This window comes from Carcharodon carcharias, chromosome 5 (assembly GCF_017639515.1).
Source record: "Carcharodon carcharias isolate sCarCar2 chromosome 5, sCarCar2.pri, whole genome shotgun sequence".
In the NCBI taxonomy this organism is placed as follows: Eukaryota; Metazoa; Chordata; class Chondrichthyes; order Lamniformes; family Lamnidae; genus Carcharodon; species Carcharodon carcharias.
In genome coordinates, this window is record NC_054471.1 from 31717522 (window position 1) to 31741172 (window position 23651).

At 43.8% G+C, this 23651-nt stretch overlaps 1 protein-coding gene across 1 annotated transcript in view; it reads right to left on the minus strand.

The window, feature by feature from the left end:
- Nucleotides 1-23651, minus strand: part of kif6 (kinesin family member 6) — a 474098-nt gene that overhangs the window by 228855 nt on the left and 221592 nt on the right. Inside the window, exon 10 of the mRNA XM_041187334.1 lies at nt 16812-16915. Within this exon, the coding sequence (XP_041043268.1) occupies nt 16812-16915 (104 nt within the window). The remainder of the gene's footprint in view (nt 1-16811; nt 16916-23651) is intronic.

Consider the following 23651-nt stretch of genomic DNA (forward strand, 5'->3'; position numbering starts at 1 on the left):
AATGCCTCTCTACTGTCACCCAGCTGTGTGGGACTGCTGTTGACTGATTTAATTCTTTTCTATCTAATCATAGGCAGTATATTACTTGCAATGGCTTCTCTTCCTGCTCCTGCCCAGCTAACTCTGCCCCTCAAGGATCTACCCTTGACCCGTCCTTCCTATTTCTCATTTACATGTTTATTCTTCACACATAAATCCATGGATGCATGCATGCATACATACATACCTTTGTGAGAGAATTCAATCCCCACTCACTGCCTCCCTCTGATGGTACACCAAAGATCACAGCCTCATGGTGGCATAAAATTGCAGACAGTTTTTTGCACCACAGACAGAAAGAAGGGCTGCCCACTCTGTCCCTCTTTTTTATAGTAAAGTTTCTCTTTCTTTTCTTTCAGACAAACACTCAGGACTGCCCATCGACTTTCGGGCACAAACTGACTTGTTCAAATATACACTTGAGTACTATAGTTGGAAGTGTTGAAACATCATCCTTCAAGAACTCAAACTGTGTAAATCTCTATGGATCAGATATAAATCATTAATTCATGTGGGCTGTGGTCAACCAAAACCCCTAATGAAAGTTTAGGTTGCACTTGTACAAATGGAATCTATCTTAGCAGCAACTGTGGCTTTTTCTTTGGGATTAAGTGTTAATATTAACTACTATTGGATCAAATCATGTCACTCCAATTAAAAACAAAGAGCTAACAATATAATTGCTAACACACCAATAAAATGATAAATAAGTTTTGTAAATGTTCAGACCAAGATTTTTATAATTCATTCACGGGATATATACATTGCTGGTAAGGTCAACATTTATTGCCCAGCTCTAATTTCCCTGCAAAGGTAGAGTTGAGCTGCTTTCTTGAACTGCTGCCGTCTGTGTAGTGTTGGTACATCCTAAAGCGTTTTTTAAGGAGAGAGCTCCAGTATTTTGACCGAGCGACGATAAAGGAGAGTCCATATACTTCCAGAGCAGGATGGTGTATGACTTATAAGGGAACTCACAGGTGTTGGTGTTCCCAATTGCATGCTGCCCTTTTTCTTCTAAAAGGTAAAGGATATTGGTTTCAAAGGTATTGTTCGAGACCTTTTGACAACTTGCTGTAGTACATCATAAAAGGCATCGTGTCGATGGCAAAATTACCAACAGGTCACTGAGCTCCAACAATCAATTCCATGAAGTCCAGCCAGCCCAGTCCTACTTGTGCTTATATTTTTAGTTCACTGGCCTGTCTCATTTGAATTTTATGGGACTGGAAGGTTTGGAAGTGTCAGTGTTGCTGGCTGACCAATGGATAAAACCTAACTCAGAGCAGTAACATCTGTCAGTATCCATATTGAGATATGTGCAGATTAATAGGAATGCTAATTTAAGTTTTATATTTGGCCTCAGAGGCTCCATAGTTCACACCTCTTGTGGTCCGTCAAGACCAAGCAATTGAATACAACTAGATATTTTTCTAAAAATTGTACATTCTTTTGCATTGGTTGGAAATTCAAACTCTCCATTTTCCCAAAGGTGTAGTGAGAAGTACATTTCAGGGAGGATTGATTCAAAATAACCCTAGAAATGATAAAACACTTGAGACATTTAACACTTCAACTTTAAGTAGACAGGGAGTTTGAATTCCTAAGCAATGCAGAATAATTTTCAATTTTTATAAAAAGCTTATTGTAGCATTTAATAAATATAAACATTTTGGTTACTGTCTTAGACTCTAACTGGGTCCCTCTGCAATGTACTCTCATCCTATTACCAAAGGCCAAAGACCCTCACTAAAGAGATGGCCCTGATTCTAGACTAAATGAGGACCACAAGCAAAATTTTAAAGTTTTTTTAAGATTTATTTTTTAAGTTTCTTTGTGGGCAAGGAGGAGCCTTGGGGCTCAATTGGTCTGGTCCACCCTCCCCTCTGTCCGATTGTAACCAGAATTCTTCCCCAATTCCCAATCGTGGCAAGATACACCCCACTGTCCCAATTGCAGCAGAGCCTCACACTAACTGCTGGGGATCATTGTGCAGTCTCCTGCTGCTGGCTAGCCCTTCCATCCACCAACCAGAGTGTCAATTTGACTGGCTATAGTATGGAAGGCTGCAACAGGTTTTTTAAATGAGACCCTGCATTACAATCAGCAGAGTCTCCAAGTTCCCAGCCTTTCCCTATTTTCCTTTCAGCCAACATCATTAAAACAGATTATCCAGTCGTTATCTTACTGCCATTTCCACATGCTTTCCTTTTTCTCTAGCTTCATTTTTAGGATATGAACATCATTGCCCATTATTGCTCATCCCGAGCTGCCCTCAAGAAGGCAGTGGTGAACCGCCTTTCTGAATACTATTGAGTGTATTGCTAGGTCATTTTAGAGGGCAGTTAAGAGTCAACCACATTGCTGCGGGCCTGGAGTCACATTTCTTCCAGAACAGGTAAAGATGGCAGATTTCCATGCCTAAAGCACTTTAGTGAGCCAGATGGGTTTTTATGACAATCTGATGGTCTCAGGAATGTCCTCCAAGACACAGACATGCCACGTATAAAGGCCATGATAATCATTAGCCACGAGGGACATGACATATTGTCAGAATGGCAGATTCAAGGCTGCTTAGATACTCTAGACCTAAGCCAGGAAACCTATTGTTGGCCAGGGGCTGCAGCTGAACTGCCAGACACAGGCAAAAGCAACTTTTGACCTGAAGTAACCTGAGTCCAGTTGCTGGCCTGAGTAACTTTTGAAACCTGACTCCAGTCACTGGATCCAAACTGGCTGGAACCAGTTCTGAAGTAGCTGACTGTCTTGAAGACAAAGAAAATGTGATGAGTCCTTATTTAGAAAAGGGGGAAACGAGGTGATCCTGCAAGTCTTGGAACAGAGCCAATGGAGAAGATGCCACAGATCAGGCAAGCAGGCCTAAACCAACGGGAAGAGAGACAGCACAGCTTGAAGAGATATGATTCAGTATAATACTGAGAGGATTTCAGGCATGGGGCAGCGAGACTCCACAGACCAACCACTGCAGAAGCAGAAGAACCTACGTCAGCAACATAGAGACGCAAGAGAGAGAGAACGGAACGCCTGGCCATGGTCAGCTCTCCTTTTCGGGTATTAGCTTTTATATTCTGTGATCACTCAGGGAGTGTCAGAGAAATCTAGTGGATGTACGTTTAGATCCTAGTTTTGGGTATAAAACTGTATAACCTGCTGTAAACTGCATGTCTATATTTAACCAGAGGTATAAGCTATATGTAGATGATCTAACGATGTGAATAAAGCAAATTTAGAGTTAAGAGAGAATTGACTCTTCTCCTCTGTGTACTAAGCCAATAACCGTTTCAGGTGACCTCCGGCAACACTATTCAGAGAGGAACAAAAGGGAATTTTTCAAAGGCAATCCCAAACCCTCCATGGATACCTGCTCTATTAACATCAAAACATGGGAAACAGATGCCCAATCATGACGAAAATGACTATCCATCATCAAAAATGGTGTCAACACCCTCCCATCAGCAAGAGTAGCCACTGAGGGAGAATGGCAAGAGATGGAAAGAGAGGTCGGCTGCTTGAGCCAACAATCCACCACCACCTCTACCAGCCAATAACTGATATCATCACTGTGGGAGAACCTTCAAGGCTAAGATAGGGCTCATAAGGCATCTGCAAACCCACAGTCAACAATAACATCTCACTTCCATTCAGCCATCCTCAAAGAAGAATCCCCTCAACACGAGGGATTGCTAATGAGTTTCATGGTCACTATTACTGATACTAGCTTTGAATTCCAAATTTATTTAATCAATTGAATTTAAATTCCTAACTGTGGTGGGATTTGAACTCATCTCTCCAAAGCATTAGTTCAGACTTCTGCATTACTAACATAACCACTATGCTGCCCACTATGTGGGCAAATTGGCAGTTTTATTTTCTACATTACAACACTGCCTTCACTTCAAAAAAAAGTACTTGACTAATTTTAAAGCACTTTTGAATGTGCCAAGGCTACAAAAGGTGTGATATAAATTCGTCCTTTTTTAAAATTCCCTGCCTTTGAAACAGAGATTCACAAAGGTGTCCCCAAATTTCAGTGCTAGATGTGTTTCCTACATCTAATTGTAATTCTAATAAGTATACTGTATCCTGCATCTCACTACGAATTATATTAAAAACAGGATAAAACGTACAGGCGATGTTGTAGATTACTTTGCCTCACCAGCATGCATCATTTCAAAACAGTACTTTTAAGTGTTCATCTAAAAAAATAGTTTTACCAACAGGCCAATTGCTGCTGCCCAATATGCAATCATTATCTACTTAGATTTATACAAGTTGAGTTTTCCTACACTATCAGATACAAAAGCAGGGCCTGGCACGTCTCCAAGACATACAGTTTGCTTTTGTTTCCAAGTAATTAGTACAGCAATAGGCACATTGTAGAAAATTCTGGTGTGTGTGTGTTTGCATATGCTTTTTAATCTCTTCAACTGTTACTTCAACAAAATGAGAAAACAATTAGTAAAAATTGCTCCAGTCACAGCTCTAAACAAAGCAGTCCTTTCTTTCGCTTGTGTAAAGCCTCTTTGTTACTTCTGCAAAAGCCTAGTTTGTACTTCTCTTTTGCACAGTAATTTCCTGATTTCCTGTCCCTGACTCATTGAACCAATTCCAGCATTTTGGCAACCAAGCTGTCAGGCACAAGTCAGGTATAATAAAACATTGTCAATACAAAAGGGATATTTTATGGTCTACTTCACTACTGATGCCAAATATCCTAGCATAGAGTTCATTCACTCTGGCTCAGTATTTCATGTAAAAATTAGAGATGGGATAAATCCTCCAGGATGCCTTCCTATATTGTGGATTCTGATAACTCAAGATACTTCAGTTTGAGTCAGACTGGAAAATTCTGCTTATGTAGCACATCAGAGTGGACTAAATTCCTGCTGTAGTGATGAAAAACAAACTGACACATCAGCATGTGAGCAGCATCAGAGTATTTACCTCCTCATCTCTAACCAACAGCTATTTGTTTCTTGGCCTGTGATCTTTTGGAGTATTCCTTATTCTCTTCCCAATTTCATATCTACACCAAGCTGTATTATTTGTTATGGTTCATTTCCTTTACATTGAAATTTGGTCAGTAGTTTCACACAACAAAAAATGTTAATTTAAGACAATCTTTACATAAAAAGATTCACTAATTCGTGAATAACTAGTAGGATTTTGGGTTACAACTGTGACTAACCTTTTAAAAGGCACTGCTTGTTATCCAGTGATTAACTCTTGTACTGTTTATAGGGCAAAAGGTTCATAAACTGAAGAAAGCTCCTTGACCTGAAACATTAATTCTCTTTAACCGATGTTGCCAGACCTGCTGATTACTTCCAGCATTTTCTGTTTTTATTTCAGATTTTCAGCATCCATAGCATTTTGCTTTTGTCCCTAATCTATGCTGATTTAGCTAATCTTAACTTGGGTAGCAGATAGGCTACTGAGGTGAGAGGAGGGAGAAAAGCTAAGACAGGTTTCTAACTCATTACTATTATCCACTAACACCTGTGGTAAGTAGTGTGCACATCTTGGGCATGATGCCCTATACAGAAGAATAGTCTAGCAGCTCTCACCATTCAGACTCACATGTGAAGCATGAATGAATCACGATGGATGCACAATCAGAGGATTTCTGGCACTAACAGAAACATAAGTCAGCTCCTCACAAGAGAAAGAGTAGAAATCTGAAATTTGGGGAGACAATATTAGAAAATATTTTCCCAATATTGGTTATTGATATAACAATAACATTCAAATTTAATTTTCTTTCAAAAATGAACCACAAATGTAAAGTCCACCATGCCGTGAGGACTGCCAGTTTTATAGGAATATGCAGTGTAAAAGTCAATAAAGAAATCTACAGTGACTCATCTGTGGCGAGAAGCCTGATGTGTCATAAAACAAAGGAGAAAACACTGAGCAACAACGTTCTAACACCATATCCCATGCAGAAGCACTTAGATCACATTAAAGCAAATGTCTTTTTTGTATTTGGCAACTGATGCCTCAAACGAGGGTACTTAAGAATTGTTCCCCCTTAATTTTGAGATATTTCAATTTTGAGAAGAGGGTCCAGCATTTACTGTTATATAGCAATAGCCAGGAAACCACGGAGGAAATCACAGCAGAAATATTATCCAAACTCAATGCCTTTGATCTCAGCCTACGGAAATAGAGACTCCTTACATTTGGAATAACACAATTTCTTTCCTATCATACAATCTTGATGCTTGGGCTATGATGCTTAGAGAGGTCAAGTTCATTCCAAATATTGCTATAGACCCTAATTGCATTTTGGGGCTCCATGTCAAAATTTTATTGGATGCATGATGGGACCATGGTACTAATTCCCTTTTACAACTAAATTACTTGCTCTGGCAATAGGTGGCATTGAATCATGATCTACATGGTTGATCAATTTAGAAAATAGTTCCCTAAAGTAACAACATGTATTTATATAACACCCTTAATGTAGTAAAATGTCCCAAGGCACTTAATCGGAAGGAATTATGTACATTGTAGAGTCATCTCAGGTAAATTTTCTGTGCAAGTAATTTCCTTTGATAAACCATCTTGTACAAAATCCAGCTAGTAGCTCCTATTCACATATGATAGCCCTTGCAGTTGATAAACATTAGAGGCTGCTGCCATGGAGCCCGTATTGCCACATGGATGCACCCTGCACTTTTAGGAAGCTTGAGATGGTGCAGAGCCAGTGAATCTCAAAGCCTGGCTTTCTGTGTCCAGAGCAAACCTGACATAATGTTGGGCCTTCCTGCAAAGGGCATCTGTAACCTCCTTTATGCATTGATGTGTTGCAGACTGAGAGATGCCACACAGGTCCCCTGTTGATCCTAGGGAAGACCGAGGGCAAAGAAATTGAGCACTGCAGTCACCTTCAAAACCACTGGCAGGGGATAGTCTCCAACTCTAAGTGGCATCAGGTCTTCATGAAGAATGCGTCATTGTGATGTACCAGAGCTTGGGACAAGCGCAGACATGCAAGGCATTACCTCTCCCTCATTTGTAAATAGGAGACTCTTCAAAGATAAACCCTAGGGGCAGAATTTTCTGCTTGACGTGCAGGGGGCGGGCCCAGCACATCAGCGCGTAAAATGATGCGCGGTGACGTCAGGCAAGCATCCCGATGTCACCACGCACCATCACGATATTTCGCTGGGCGGGCGCGTGATTAAGTTCGACGCGCGCCCGCCATTAATTAACAAGAAAGTAAAGGCCCTTAACTCGTAAATCGATGGCGATTTTCAAGCGCCTGTGCGATCTTCAGGTTGGTGCACAGGCGCAACAGGCAGGCAAGCAGGAGACTTTTCTATGAACCTCGAGCATGAGCAGGATAAGAGGGCTCAGTGGGGTCGTCAATCTGCTTTGTGAAGCATTTATTGGAGAAAGTATTTTAAACTTGCCTGTGTAATCTGCAGTTCAGGATGAATTCCAGCAGCTTTCTGGGTACTTTGAAGCTTCAGTCCGCACTCTGCAGTCAGTAATCTTTATCGGGCCTGCAGCTTTCTGGAGGCCTCCCCTTAGCCTGGGTATGGGTTTTGACATCTCCACTAGAGGCCACTCCTCTGAGGAGGAAGGGAGGGCTAGAATAAGGAGGAGGCCAGGAGTGCACATTCAGCCTCCAGGGGAGCCACCTTTGGGAGGCCAGGTGCAGGCACAAGGGGCGCAGGGCCAAGTGGCAATCCAAGGTGGAATGGGCCACATAAGACGCCACTATCCTGCTGCCAGGGTATACAGGCAGCGAAGCAGCTATCTCAATATGACTGAGGTGCAGTGCTGAAGGAGGCTCCGTCTCTCAAGGGAGACAGTCAACTATATCTGTCAGATGATTGGCCCTGAGATCTCTCCTAACTGTGTGGGCAAACACCCCATGCCAGTGGCTCTGAAGGTCACAGTTGCCCTCAACTTTTATGCCTCTGGCTCCTTCCAGGGGTCAGTGGGTGATCTTTGTGGTGTCTCCCAGTCAGCTGTCCACACTTGTGTCAAGCAGGTTACAGGCGCTCTGTTCAGGCACGTATTAACCTTCATCCACTTCCACTGGGGCCAGTCAAGCCAAGTACAGCGAGCCAGAGGCTTCATGGCCATTGCTGGTTTCCCCGTGTCCAGGGTGCAATAGGCTGCACACATGTGGCCATCAAGGCGCCCGCAAGTGAGCCCAGTGTCTTCATCAACAGGAAGGACTTTCAATCCATGAATGTGCAGATAGTGTGTGATCACAGGATGCTGATTCTACAAGTCTGTGCAAGGTACCCAGGCAGCTCCCACGATGCCTACATCCTCAGACACCCCCAGATGCCAGGGCTCTTCAGTGCTCCGGCTTGGCTGGATGGTTGGCTGCTGGGTGACAAGGGCTATCCCCTCAGAAGGTGGCTCATGACGCCTCTCCACCATCCAATATCAGAAGCTGAGCAGCAGTACAATAGATGCACTTCCGATGCCTGGACCGCTCGGGCGGTGGACTCCAGTACCCCGCCAGATCGTGTGTTGGTGCTAGTGGTTGCATGCTGAGCTCTACACAATCTTGCGCTGGAAAGGGGGGATGCAGTGGACGATGAAGACGTTGATGCAATGGCTGCGGCTGCACACTATGAGTCCAGCACTGATTCTGAGGATGAACAAGCACAGGGGAATGCTGAGGGGCTAGACGCTGACCCAGGACTACACCAAGGAGGCAAGGACACCTGGGAGACTTTAATCCAACGAACCTTCAGCTAGCTCAGCACAAATGGATCAGCAGGACCAGCCTTGCCTGGCGCTTTTATACTCGGCACCTAAATGCTAAATCTGCCAGGTCATCAGCAGGAACTAAGGGCTTTGGACATAAACCTGAATGTCCAAACCAACACTCATGACATTTATCTTAAGCATACATATGAAGAACAAAGGAGCCACCCTCAGCTATGGTAACACATCTGATTTTTATTTTACACATCAGATGTTCTCACAAATACAAAACATTAAGCAAGCAGAAAAAAATGATATGGACCTAATCTCGAGCCAACACAAAAGCACCAGTGAGAAACCTGTGGTATGTCTAAGGTGCCTTATGTTTTCGTTTACAGGTGCTACGTCTTGGTGCTGCCCGATCGCTCAGAGTGGCATCTGAGACAGCCTGCTGACTCTGCTGTCCTGTTGGCCTCGATGACCTTGGCAGTTGTCCTCTGCCCCATGGAGCCTGAGCTGGGCCCACCTGGGAGGGATCTGCCAGTTGCATTGCTGGCATCTCCCTAGTCGTCACAGCCTCACCCAATGAAGCGGTCGCTGGGAGAGAGGTGGAGCAGCTGGTGCCCTCATCCGGAGCACCATGAGAGGAGCCGTGGATATGATAGGCAGCTGTTGCATCGACATGAAGTCGCCTCGGACCTCCCTGCTCACCGTCGATGGATGGGCAACAAGCTGGGAAGCTTGAATCCAACACCATCTCCCACATTGGCACTGACCAGCTGTGGCCACTGGCACTGTGAGCGCTTGCAGGTCCAAGCATAACCCCAAGAGGACCTGAGTGTTCTCCTGGAGGAGCCTCTCCACAACAGTTGCCACTCTCTCCATGGAGGAAGTATGACGCTCTACCATGAGGCTCATTGCATCAGTGATGCTCCGCGTGGACTCCTCCATCATGGACACCAAGCGAAGCACAGCCTCATGTATCACTCCCAGATGCTCCCGCACACCCTGCCATATTTCCTGTTGCTGCTGCATCGGACGACTCCAGAGGCACATCATCACACACCGACTGAGAATGTGCCATCGGCACTCTCTGTCTCTGCCAGCTCCTCCGGCGAATGTGAAGTGCCCTCTCCACTGTGCCCCAGGACACTAGTCGATGTTCCAACACCCACCAAGGTGCTAGTATCTGTGTTAGTGCCTGCCTCGCAGAAATGGTGTGACACAGGTGACACTTCCAGGGCAGCAAATGGTTCTTCCCTTCCCCCTCACAGCTTTCCACAGCCTTCCTTCCCCATTGCGCACCTTGTGTTCGTCATCCCCACCCACGCCCACTTCAACTCCGCCTGCCCTTGGTAGAAAATTCTGTCCTAGGTCTGGCAATTCGCCTCCGTTGTCTGGGTGTCTCCTCCTGACCCTCCTGTTCATGCTCTGGCTCAGCTTGACCATGTCTCTCAGGTGTGGCCTCCTGCTGGAGCTGCGTGCAGCATAACCTCTCCCTTCTTCACCTCCTCCATTGTAATAAGTCCCTGACAAAGGCAGCATTGAGCCCATATATGCTTTTATCTTCTCTCTGAAAGGAAACATTGAAGACATTAGTGATTCAAGGGGCAGGAAAATGAAGCTCAGAAGATGAAACATATGGAAACTGTAAGGGACCATAGTTTTTCCTGCCCTGCTTGCATGGCGGCTGAAACTGCCTTGTCCCTGAGACATTTGCATGCACATCAATGTGACCAAGATAGCATCACAGGTATGTAACATCTTGGGCCCTTCATGCAATGCTAAGGTTTAACTGAGATGAGTGACCCAACCTAGCTCTGTGCTCCAATCTCTGATGCTGCATATTAATGGCCAATCAGTTGCTCATGGTTAATGAGTGGATGCTCTTTGGCCAGTTAAGAATGTCAAATCTGGGGATCATGTGACAGGCCTTCATTGATGGGATGCCATATATGATGCAGCTGTGCCTCCTTCACTATTGCCTGCACTCCCAAAATCTAAATTCCTATGTGTTACCCTTGAGATGCAGCGACTGTGATGTGAAACCACTGAGTTCTGAGTGGCCCTTTAGCAGTGCTAATGACCTCCTTTCATCGCAAGGAGGTCTTCCTCCTTTCTTTCTAAGCAGACTCCTGTTCAATCTTGCAGCGACAACAATTTAGAGGGTGACCCCAGAAAAGCCCACTCATGTTCGCCCATCCCCCTCACTGCCATTCCACAGTATCCCCTCACTTTTCTATCCTTGTGTTCGCCCTTCCCCCTCACAGCCCTTCCACAGCCTTCCTTCCCCATTGCGCACCTTGTGTTAATCATCCCCACCCTCGCCTCACAACTCATCCTCAGCTGAAGTGTTAGTTTCTGTAAGTGACTGCCTGACAATCACTACATAGTGATGTCCTTGCAGGACCTCAGCCACCGAGAGTAGAAGACCCTTGTAATCCCTAACCCAGACCGCACTATTGGTCGCTGTCTGAAAGTGGAGGCCTGAATGAGTACCAGAGCACAGTGCTGTTCCTCGGGACAACGTGGGCAAAGAGCAGGAGCAGACCAATCCTACAGCCCCAGCAGTTCATTGCAACAAGACCATCGCAGCGCTATGGCAGGTAAGCTATGTATGTTGCATTCACCTCAAAGTTACCAGCAAACTGAGACTCGACTTGTACAGGTCACCCCTTTTCAAAAGGGTTTGAGTCCGACATAACTTCCTTCTGGCGTGACACAAGATTAGAAGGCGTGACAAGATTCCAGCAAGCAGCTGTTTCAATGAGCATTCATGAGATGTTAACGAATGCAAATGGCGTTCAGGCCACAAACTGGCGGGATTAACCGACCCGCCATTAACCCGCCATCGAGAGAATTGCAAACAATTTTACAATTTTTGCCTGCCACTGGACTCTCCGCTCCTGCCCGCCACGAAACCTGCCATGAGAGGGTGGGAAAGTTCCGCCGTTGAAACCATTCCATATTATAGAGGTAAAACAAAACCAATGTCTCTAATCTAAATGCTGAAAGTATAGAGTAATTTGATCAGTATTAGAAAGTAAAGCTAAGTAGGTATCAAATGCGACACTTCATCAGAAATCAGTCCTTTGACGAAGATCTCAACTATTAATAGTCTTTTCTCTTTCAGATGCTATGCGTTTTCCTTTTATTCACTGTACACAGCTCCACATATTCATATCATTGGATTGATTCAACAGAAGCAACCACAACACTGCCATAAAGTGGACATCACCAGAAATTACACCTTTATGGACTTGTAATCCGCTGGGCCCCACCAAAATTTATCAGCATTTGTGTATCTTCTGAGTTTCAGTCCTGATAATGACTTTTGGATGCTTTTGATATTTTATCTAAAGTTCATTAACAGGAGCATTCAGATAATGCAGGAACAAAATCATAATAGTTACACTGTTCCACCCATGTTGTGACATTAATAATGTCATTTCTATTCCTCACATGATGAATAATTAAATCTCAACGGATGTCTTGCATTAGTTTATGCACTGCAAAACAAATGTCTGCATAGCAACCTCAATGCCACCAAAACACAAGAAGCGTGAAATGACCTATTATTGTAGCTATAATTCCAATTAAAGGTTTGTTTTGTTGTTGCCTTCAAAGTAAAATTTACTTTAAGGACACACTAACACATTTGAAAAATAGCTCTATTCCTATCTTTGCTGATCTAATCTATGCACTAAGCATTTTTAATTATATTTATTTTTATTTGGATGCAAGGAAAGCTCTTGAAGACTTATTGGATGCTTTATTTACCCCAAATAACAATGACTGTCATTAACTTGTTATATGACCAGATCTGTCTGCTGGATAAGTATTGTGTTCAATTATTTTGTCATGCACACTGCTTAGCCCATCTAACTCATAATTCTTCTGCTTAACAATGTATTGCATTAGCACCTGTCCACATAGCTCAATATTTCAACAGTGCCTCTACTGCAACTACAGTACAACTACAGGATTGTGAGGAATTTGCTGTTTGCAAAGCTTTCAGCCTTATCTGCTATTTTACAGGAAAACCTGTCTTCAATTAAGCCCAAAAGCAAGCTGACGTGTTTTACATCCACGTGCTTGTGGACATGATTTACACAAATTGTATAAACAGTAAGTTGGCCAGTCTTTAGGAGTTCATTGGCACATCTTTACAAAATGCCTATTCTTGTTTTTCTGCTAAATTCCTACATGGGTCCTTAACTCTGAAGGTGGTTCTGTTAGTAACTCCCTGGAAGATGCATCTATTTTTGTGTGACTCACGCTATTATAAAGGAACTGTCAATCAAATATATTCAGCAATCTTTCTACAAAATATATTACCTTCCTTAAACAGCAGCAGCAGTGTTTGAACAAGTGAGATGAAAGGAGAGGGCAGAGTAAACAAACTTGCATTTATGTACTGTTTTATAATTTCTTCAGGTAATCCAAAAGCTTTTCACAGCTAATAATTACTTTCAATGTGCAGTCACTGGGATTATGCAGGCACAAGTAGCAGCCAATTTATGCACAGCAAGGTCCCTCACACAGCATGTGGGATGAATCCAGTTAATCTATTTTTGTTGGTATTGGTTGAGGGAGGAATGCAGCCAACAAAACTGGAAGGGTTTCAACAGAACCTTTTTTTTAATCAACCTAAGCAGGCACATTGGTTTAATTTATTATCCAAATGATACACTGTCAACAAACAGCACTTCCTGAGATCTGTGTTGAAGTGTCAACTAGATTATGTGGGAAAAGTCCTGGAAAGGTTACTTATCCCCGTTGCCTAATTTGCAATAAAATGCTGTATAAATCGATCCTAATTAGAATATAGAGGAAGGAGGATATTAGTTGTATGGGATGAATTTGCACCATAAAATAAATCATGCATAATAATTGTTAGACATATGGAGGATATAGCTCAAAAAATCTATGGATGTTTGATTTTTTGAGATTGCCAATGTCATACATACCTATATGGTGACAAAGGTGAGGTCATGATGTAATTCATAGCAAGATATGGAACGTAGGATCCAGATGCTTAGGCAAGACAAATCTTAAAACACTTGATTCCGTTGCCTTGATATTAACACCCTTCCCCTAGAGAGGTTGTAGGGCGGGGGCAGTGGGGAGGTGGTAGGAGAGGTGAGAAGCAGATTGAAAATGTGTGAGACATTTTTATGGCAGTGGGTAACATGCTGCAAGTGTCCCTCCTCTCATTAATATATTTAAACCTGGCTCCTAAACTAAACTGGGGACATGATTTAAAATTAACAGTTGCCAGTTGGGTTTCATAGACCTTAAGAAACCCAGCAGTGAAAGGGAGATGGGAACTGCCAGCTCCAGAAAGTAAATGCCTTCACAGCATTCCTTACTGGCCAGGAGGAGGGGAAGAGTTGCTACCAGTCTCCGGTCTTGCAATGAAGCCTTTGATTTTCTTGTCTCTCTCTTTTCCCTACTGTGATTGGCAACCCCAAGCCAAAGACCCCAATCTGTAGCTCTCGCTCCCAAAGGGTCCTTATAGCAGCTTCTTGCCATTATAAGGTCCTGCTGTTCAACTCAGTTCATTACCCACCTATCTAAATATTGGACTCATTGGACAAATTTAATGACTTACCCTGAGGTGAGTATGGAAGGGGGAGGGGGAGGTGAGGCGGGGGGAGCGCAGGTAGCATCCAATCGGGCGGGAGGGTGAATTCTAGAGATCCCGCTCCCTTCCCAAATAAATCCAGGGCAGGAAGGCTCATGCACAGCCTTCCCACCCTGCCACCAATTGAGGCTCTTAAGTGGGCAATTAATGGATATTCAACCATGGGAATTTCCAGCTGGGAAGTCCAAAAAAAAAGGCACTCAGTGTGTGAACAAGGGACCTGTCATTGAGAAGGGGGGCCCGCTGAGAGCCACCCCCAGCCCTTGTTGCCGACCCCCCTCCTCCATGAGTACAGTCCTGCCCTCACTCACCTGTGACCTGGTCCCTCGGCAATCCTGTGCCTCTCCACTGTCGGCAGCTCCCTACTGGTGGACTTCCACCCCCCAGGATCCTTAATAGGCACTTAATTCAGCAGTGCCTTCCCAAAAGGAGACGATGCAGGGCTCTTGCCAGCTCTCCAATCAGCAGGCGAGATCCCTGTCACTTGCATTAAATACCACCCATTGTGCTTTGGACTCTGCCTTATTGTAGTAGGGGACAAAACACAAGGAAGACACTATTAAGGCTGGACCTCAGTTGAATTAAGGAAAAAGGACTGAATCAATATCTAAACAGGCAGAGTAAATAGTAGCACTAATTTATTGGTTGAATTGTCAGCTTTGGGTTGGTGGTAGCACTCTTGCCCCCTAAGCCAGAGGTTGTGGGTTCAAGTCTAACTGGATGACTTCAGCACATATTCTAGGTTGATACATCAGTGTGCTACTGAAGATGTGCTGCACTGCCAGAGGAGCAATCTTTCACATGAAACATTAGATCAAGAGCCTATCTGCACTCTCAGGAGGATGTTAAAGATTCCTTGTGTGGCAATTATGGTTTTATCTAGTGTGTAATATACCTTTAAGAAGAATGCTGAGGAAGATCACATGATCTTTAGTAACCAAAAGAAGAGTAATGCGGACTACTTCTGTAGTCAGTCGTCTGTAGTTAGTAGTCAGCAGTATGGAGCTAGGATTTGATGTGAAAGCACACGTGTCACTGCTGAGTACCTTTATAAATAAACAGAATGTTTTCCATTTAAGAAGTGTCTGCTGATCAACTCTATCTATTGTGTCTACCGGGCCACCACTTACAAGCATGCGACGAGGATCCAGGGGATCCAACACCTTGACACTATTTTATTGAACAGAAGGGGAGTCTTCTTAGTGTCCTGAACAATACTTATCCCTCAACCAAGGAGATTAATGTTCCATTATCATATTGCTGTCTGTGGAAGCTTTCTGTGTGCAAATTAGCGGCCGCATTTCCTACATTACAACAGCATCTACACTTCAAAAATACCTCATTGACTGTAAAACTTTGGAATGCCTTTAGTTCATGAAATGTGCTATATAAATAAAATCTTTCTTTTTTCTTTGAAAGGTACATGCTCACAAACTAGCTAGGGAGAATAGGCTGTTTCTGCGTTGTAACTCCTTTCTATTTCTTTGGCAAATTTTCGAATCTGTGAAGCTGAGCAATGTAGCTGCTGCAAAGAAAAATATATAGCACAGTTGGGATATGGAAAGACAAGACTCTGGCCTTTCCCTCAATGGTGCTGCTCCCGAGAAGGAAAATTTATTGCTATCAATTCTTGCATCAGCGTTAATACTTGAAATAATATTGTAAAAATGACTTGTTTCTTTTTATAGTGCGAGGAAGAGAGTTTCGTGCCCAAAGCGGTTAAAGATATAAGTGCTTAGAACAAAAAACTATTCCACATTTTGCAACCAGAGTCAATAATGAGTATTCCCAACCCAGGTGCAATTCAGATTAGACGGAATGTAAAGATTCTGCTGTTACCACACTTACAATGGCAAACAGGAGCTGAGTCGTCAAACCAGCAACCAAAGTGATGAGATTGTTGTAAATACTGCAAATTTTGATCATTCAGAATAAAAGCATATGTGCCAGTTGATCGGCTCCCTTTCCATAGGATTCAAAATCCAGATTTCCACCATCCATATCCTTTTTGATGCAGGGCATGGAAGAGATAAAGGGATAAAAGTATGAATGATGGAAATCTGAAATTCAAAGAGAAATCTGGATGAAGGGTCACACTTAAAATGCTGATGTAAATTTTCTCTTTCAGATGCTAACTGCTTGGTGTATACTTACAGGATTTTCTGTTTCTTATTTCAGCACAGTACAGTTGAGAGAACTATACATCCAATTAAGGGAACATATTTTATGTGGCTGCAATATTCCAATATCAGTGATGTCCTCTAAAAACTGTAACTTAGGACTTTAATGATACATTGTATGCCTAGAAAGAAGAGTGTTTAATGTATTTTTATGTTCCAATATTTTACCAAAAGCAAATAAACCCATTTATTTTAAATTTCTAAGCATTGGTTCACTCTGCTAAAAAAGTTAAAAAGCCAATAGGTACTTCTGTGTTTCTTCCTGCGAGAGGTTATCAGTCCTTGTCTGTCCAGTAACCATAGCCAGCTCATCTTTTAGCTGTTGGATTTCCTTCTTTAAGCGAAGAATCATCTGCAAATGGGGACAAGAAAAAGGGGGAAAAAAAAGGACAGCTGGAATCAGTTTCCTGATGTGTTTTTTTGGGCTCTCTCTGCAATTGAGCCAAATTTTTGCTTCATCAGCAAAGCGATAAATTAAAATTATACTTTATACAAAAAATTACTATTGTTCTTCCTAAAATAAATCCATTTTGAAGTTATAAAAAATGTATATTATGAAAATCCTTTTGAAATCATAATCCCTGCTTTTCATCTGACTTGCAAGACAGCCACATTCCTTGTACGGAGGAACCACGAGTACAGTCAATTCCTATTAACTTAACATGAACCGGTTTGCTAAAGATTTTGTTCACCTGTCAGGACTCATTGAACAGACACACATATTGATGTATTTGCCTGCAATGGAGTAACATTACTACTTTCACTTTATTCCTTGCCTTTTCCACCCCTTCCCCACAACTATCAATAAAGCAAGGCAGTTATTTTCTTTAAATATGAACACGGCTTCACAGTTATTTAGCTCATTTCATATGAATTAGGCCTTTTTAATTCGATCACTACTTCTGCAATCACTGCTGTCAGTGAACCTGGCAGAAATAGGCATCATTTGCCTCATTGAACAGCAGAGTAGAATCCAACCTCCTTGTCTCAGATCTAGGGTAAAAAGTCAGAGACTCACATCAGGCTACTAAAAAGCCGGATGGGGTTATCCTGCTAATTTTAATGAAGAACAGATGCCAGTGCACACATTGGTTTGAGAATCAAGTTCATGATTAGCTTTGAGTAAAGAGTCCCTTGTAAGACCTGGAGATCAAATTCAGGTCAGATCATTCTGATCCTCATTAATGCAATCTCTGAAGTTGATAGAGGTAAGAAAAGAACTAGAAGCAAGAGTAGGCCTTACAGCCTTTGAGCCTGCTGTAACATTCAACCAAGAACACATCTGACCTTCTACCTCAACTCCACTTTCCTGTCCTATCCCCATCTCCTTTGATTCCCTTGGAGTCCAAAAATCTACTGATCTTGAATATACTCTATGGCTGAACACCCACAGCCCTCCGGGTTAGAGAATTCCAAAGAATCACAACCCTCTGAGTGAACAAGTTTTGTATCTCAGTCCTAAATGGCTGACCCCTTCTTCTAAAACTGTGGTATCTAGTTCCAGACTCTCCAAACTGGGGAAACAGCCTCTCAGCATCTACCTTGTCAAACTCTGTCAGAGGCTTCTATGTTTCTATGAGATCACATCTCATTCTTCTAAACTCCAGAGGATACAGGTACAATCCACTAAAACTTTCCTCATAGCATAACTCTCTCATCTGCGGAATAAATCTAGTGAACCTTTGTGGCAACCTTCCAAGGCATGTATATCCTTCCTTAGGTATGGTGACCAACACCATATACAATGCATGAGTAAGCCATGTGTAATGATACCCATGATGGCCAACAAGTCAAAAGAACCAACTTGACCAAATGACCCCAACAAGAAACCAATGGGCAAGATTTTACTTTTCATAATTTTTACTTCAACAATCAAACCAAAATCAACATAAATTAAACATGGATTAACAGACAAATCACAGTTAATATATATTATAAAGTACACGTTGAAAAGCACATACAACAAAGACAGATCTCATGGATTCACTAGACAGTCCACTCAGCATGCAGGGCTAAAAGCACCAATTTCAGCCACAAAGTTCTTCAAGATTCTGATCTTCCTCAGGTAGAATTCCAGGTCTTTTCCCTCAAAGATTTAGCTGCCGATTCTCATCTGACAGCAGCTCCCAATCAACCAGAGTTCCACGGGTACAATCTTCAACAAAATGGCAGACTTGTCCAGAACCTCCTCAGCTCTGCTAACGCCAGTTTTGATGGCACTCATTCAATTACCTTAAGTAATAAAAATAGCTGCAGCAACCTTGTATTTGCCCATTGCCAGCTACTGGAACTTGTTTCTGGTTTCTTCAGCCTGCCTGCACTGCACCAATGAGAGATGTAAGCTTGGATGGCTCTGTGTCTTTTACCTGGTTTCAGCCAGTTGCAGCTTTCCCAGAAACCTGAAGTTTCAGTTTTGCCTTCAGTTAGGGGCTAACTCAAAAAAAACCAGGATCAATGCACCCAGCCAAACATTCGACAAGTCATCTGTTAAAACAAGAGCTCACACACACTCCCCCAAGTCCCACAAACTGTGGATTTCATCACACGTTCCCAGTGATACAGGAGGCATGCAACCTTAGTGCTACCTGATAATTTACATGAAAGTGCTAAGCGTGCTCCTAGGTGGCTGTATGATTCAGCAGTGGGGGTGGGAGTGAGGGGGTGGGCAATTTGGCATGAGGCAAGCACCACTTAAAGCGAGCCTATACTACTTAATACTATGACAGGGTTTTAACCTGTTGTCAGTGACCCCGCTCACTGGCTGGAAAGTCAAGGTAAGCCTGACTTTGCCGGTCCTGGAATTCATTACTGAATTTTACGTGGCTCAACTAATTTTGCCTAAAGTCGTGGGTTCCGTCCCCCCCATGAGACAAGATGTCCCACCTCCAAGAACTGCTACCAATTCTTGGCAGCTCTGCCGTCCCAGCTCTGGGAATGGTGGCCATTGATAGGACTGTAGAAGCTCTGGACAAAGTGTAGCACAAAGTAAAGATAAGTGGGGCAAAGCAATGGAGAGGCCCATGGGTGAGTGGGTACTTCAAGTGGGGGCAGACCTTGCCGTTGTTGGGCACAGGTGCCTGAACAGCAGGGTCCCCCACCACACACCCCAGCCCAAAGGGAGGCTACAAAGGTAAATCTGCCAGGATAGCAGTTATTCACCAGAATGATGTGCTAAGCATGGTCACACACCAACTGCACAATCATCTTGTAAGTGGTACACACTGCTGCCACTGTGCGTCGGTGGTGGAGGAAGTGGATGTTGAAGTTTGTGGATGGGGTGCCAATCAAGCGGGCTGCTTTGTCCTAGTTGGTGTCCAGCTTCTTGTTGGAGCTGCACTCAATCAGGCAAGTGGAGAGTATTCCATCACACTCCTGACTTGTACCTTGTAGACAGTGGCAGGCAATGGGGAGTCAGAGGTGAATCACTCTCCACAAAATTCCCAACCTCTGACCCGCTCTTGTAGCCACAGTATTGGTGCAGTTCAGTTTCTGATCAATGGTAACCCCCAGGATGTTGATAGTGGGGGGTTCAGCATTGTGCAGCCTTGGTCAGCTTTAAACCACTCTGTAAACTACCAAGCACTTCTATACACTCAAGCAGAGCAAGTAGAAATTAATCAGGAATGAACCTGAAGGTGATTGATGATACCTTTAGCTAGCACTGATGTGGAGGAGAAGTGGGGAGGTTCTTCCTGAAATTGAGCTGTACATGTTTAAGGGTGATTATGAGCTAGACCGATGGGATCAAAAATGGCAACACTACCATCAAATCAGTGTTACACGATGAATGGTGTCTCAGTTTGCCTACTCTGCACACTCTATACTCCTTCTAACTTCTAACGTCCTTACTAAGATGGCATTAGACGGGGAAGTGCATAGCCTACAGATCTTACAAAACCCATTTTTGTGGCCATTGTGCCCACCTCACAACTTAGGACACAATCGTCCCAGATTTGTACTAAGTGAGGTAGTGGGTGGGTAAAACGATGTTTTAACCGCCGACTACTATGGCGGGTTTTCACACCATATCTTCCCAAACCCACCACATTATTTATGCATTCCCAGGAAACATGTTTCCATGGCGGGCGGGCTGTCATTTGCTCCACTTCATCACGCTGGGCACCACATTTAAAATCCAGCCACACGCACACATCTTAGTGCTTTCAGCCCATGACTGTTGCAGGGAAGATGTCCATGAAAGGGAAAAAGGTTGCCGCGCCCAGGTTTAATGACGCGTCACTGCAATGCCTTTTGGATGATGTGGAGGCCCCCCCATATTGTCCTCTAGCCCCACTCTTACCACTGGATGGGCAGCAGTATTACCAACTAGACTTGGGAGGAGGTGGTCAGCGCCCTGCAAAAGAGGACAGCCACCCAGTGCCACAAGAGGACGAATGGTCTCATCTGTTCCACCAGATTAACCACTCTTCTCATCACTCTCAACGCACTCACTCACAAAACCATCACACATCCACAGGGACGTCACACCTCAAGGGACAACACCACTCTCACACACTCTCACACACACCCTCACATCTCCATCGGGCTCATATCTTCTTGAGCTCACATCCTCATTCCTTTCCATGGCACCGCTCACCACACAAACAATACATACAGTGCCATTTGTCCTGCTCACACTGTTTCCATCTGTTTTCATGCAGGAGAAGCCTGCTCACATCAGCAGGGAGAGGTCCCAGACTGGGATGGAGTGGCCCACATGAGGCCCCTCACTCACACAGCAGTGAAGTAGGCGGCGAACGCCCACCCGAGGATCCTGCACCACATCACCCTTCCCTCAACCCAACTGTGAGTGCTCTCTCCTCTGCTTTTGACTCTGCTGTCATGCACTATTTATTTCTATTTTGGTTCACAGGGATCTCTGCCAAGGGACCAACAGGCTCAGCCAGCCAGTCCCTCAGCTCCAACCATGTCCTCATCTCCAGCCAAGTGGGCACCTCCTCTAGTGTGGAAATAAGCAGCCTGGAAGACCCATCACCGCAGACGGAGTAGTTGGCCCACAAGGGATTCTGCAGGGCAAAGTGTGTGTGTGGCAGGTACTTTCGGAGCCTCGTGCAAGCACTCTCACATGCACATGGTTCCTTCATGTTTCACACTCATCTCACTGTCCTGAGCATTTTGAATGCTGCCTGCTGGGGGTCGCTTTCAGTTGTCCATCTGAGCTGACCTGCATCTCCATCCACCCGAAGATCACACCCGCATGCAGCATTTGATCTCGCCCACCACGGCTGTGGTTTCACTTTCGATTTGGACAGCATGGTGCTAATTCAGTTTTACTTTTGCTCCCCCATCCTTTACTGTCCCCCAGTCACCCATTTCCTCTCCTCCATCACAGTTGACCCCCACTCCACCGGCATCACCTTTCACCTCCTCTCCATTACCTACCAGCCACAATCCTTTTCCTTCAGGGATATCCAGGTGAAGGCATACGTTCCCTTCCTGAAAATCCCACCCCGTCCACATTCACCTCCCCGACCTCCTCCTTGCCAACCCTAGGGTCCATGTCTGCCTCCGGGTCCCCACCAACCACCCTCGCTGTCCCTTCCATCGCTACCGTCGAACCCTCACCCTCCCACCCTATCACCTCACTCTGCCCTCAGTCATTCACACCCTTCCTCCATACTAGACCTGCCCTCAGTTTGTACCCCAGGGGGCAGGCATGGATCTATTCAACCCCTCCCTTGCATGTTCACCTGTACATCACCCTTTCCGCACCCCTGCCCCCTCCACACCCCTTTCCCCCCACGGAACCCCTTCCTCCCCCAGAACTCTTCCCCCCCTCCCCAACCTTCCCCCCTCTGCACTCCTTCCCCCTTTGCACCCTACCCCCACCCCCATCAGAACCCCTTCCTCCCCAGAACCCCTTCTCCCCTAGAATCCCTTCTCCCCCTGGATTACAGTTACTTAATACCATAACAAACCCCAAAATTCCTAATTAACCAGACTCCCAACTACAAACTCTCTTTAAGGCAACAGTCTAAAATAGATTTTAAATTTAGATAATCAATCCAGCAAGTTTACCACAGCACCCACACAACAGTGAAATTCCAAAGGCGTTTCTCCAACTTTGATTACTGGACACAGCAGGCTTCTGCAAAGGTGGCTGGAGATTTTTTCCCAAGGCTGTTTAACACAGTCCTTTTAGATCTTACATGCTCCCCCCACCCCATCCGCCCAACATAGCCTTCCGCCCTTCTATATATATGTTTCTCTCTCTTCAATCTGGAAATTCCATTGTTCTATATGTCTTTGGACATATATGTCTCCCATAACATAAAAATCTTTCATGTTGCCAATATGGTCAGAACCTTTGGGAAAAATATACATACTGTTTGGCCTTGCTTGTCCTGTTAGTTGTAAACATCCTATCATCCCTTTGAAACCGAAACAACCCCTTCACTTATTGAAAAATGTAAATTTCCTTCACATTCTATATACTGCCCTCATCCATGTTTACTCATCAGCATTTCAAATACCTTTTACACCTAACTTGTTTTGATAAATTCAACCTTGCAGTCTATCTGACTCCAATTCAGTTAAATCACACAGACAGAACGATGCATACTCACATTCATAACCTACTTTACAATAAACCACAATAATATTATGAAAAATATAATAGTTTCATGACACAATCCTCAGGCTTATTATTCTTCTTGGCAAGAAGTCTCATCTTTTAATCTAAAACTATCTGTAACTTCTTTAGTTAACCACAGATGAATCTGTTTTCCCATGGAGTTTTTAATGTCTCAAAGGAATGTATATTAATTGAGAATTCTTTCCTTAACTGTTTGCCATATATTGCTTATCTGCTGACATACCTTTAGTTTCCCAACCTAGTTTAGCCAACTCACTCCTCATACCTATGTATTTTAAGTTTATTTAAGTTTAATACTCAAGTTTTGAGCAAGTATGTCACTCTCAAACCTTATTCAGTGCACAAAAATGGATATTAGATCTTTGTGTAATTTCCAACAAATCCAAAGTCCATTTTTAAACAAACTGGTGGATATTTAGGTATTAATTAGCCTGCGCCCACCTCATCAATTGTTGAGAGTCCAAAAGATAAA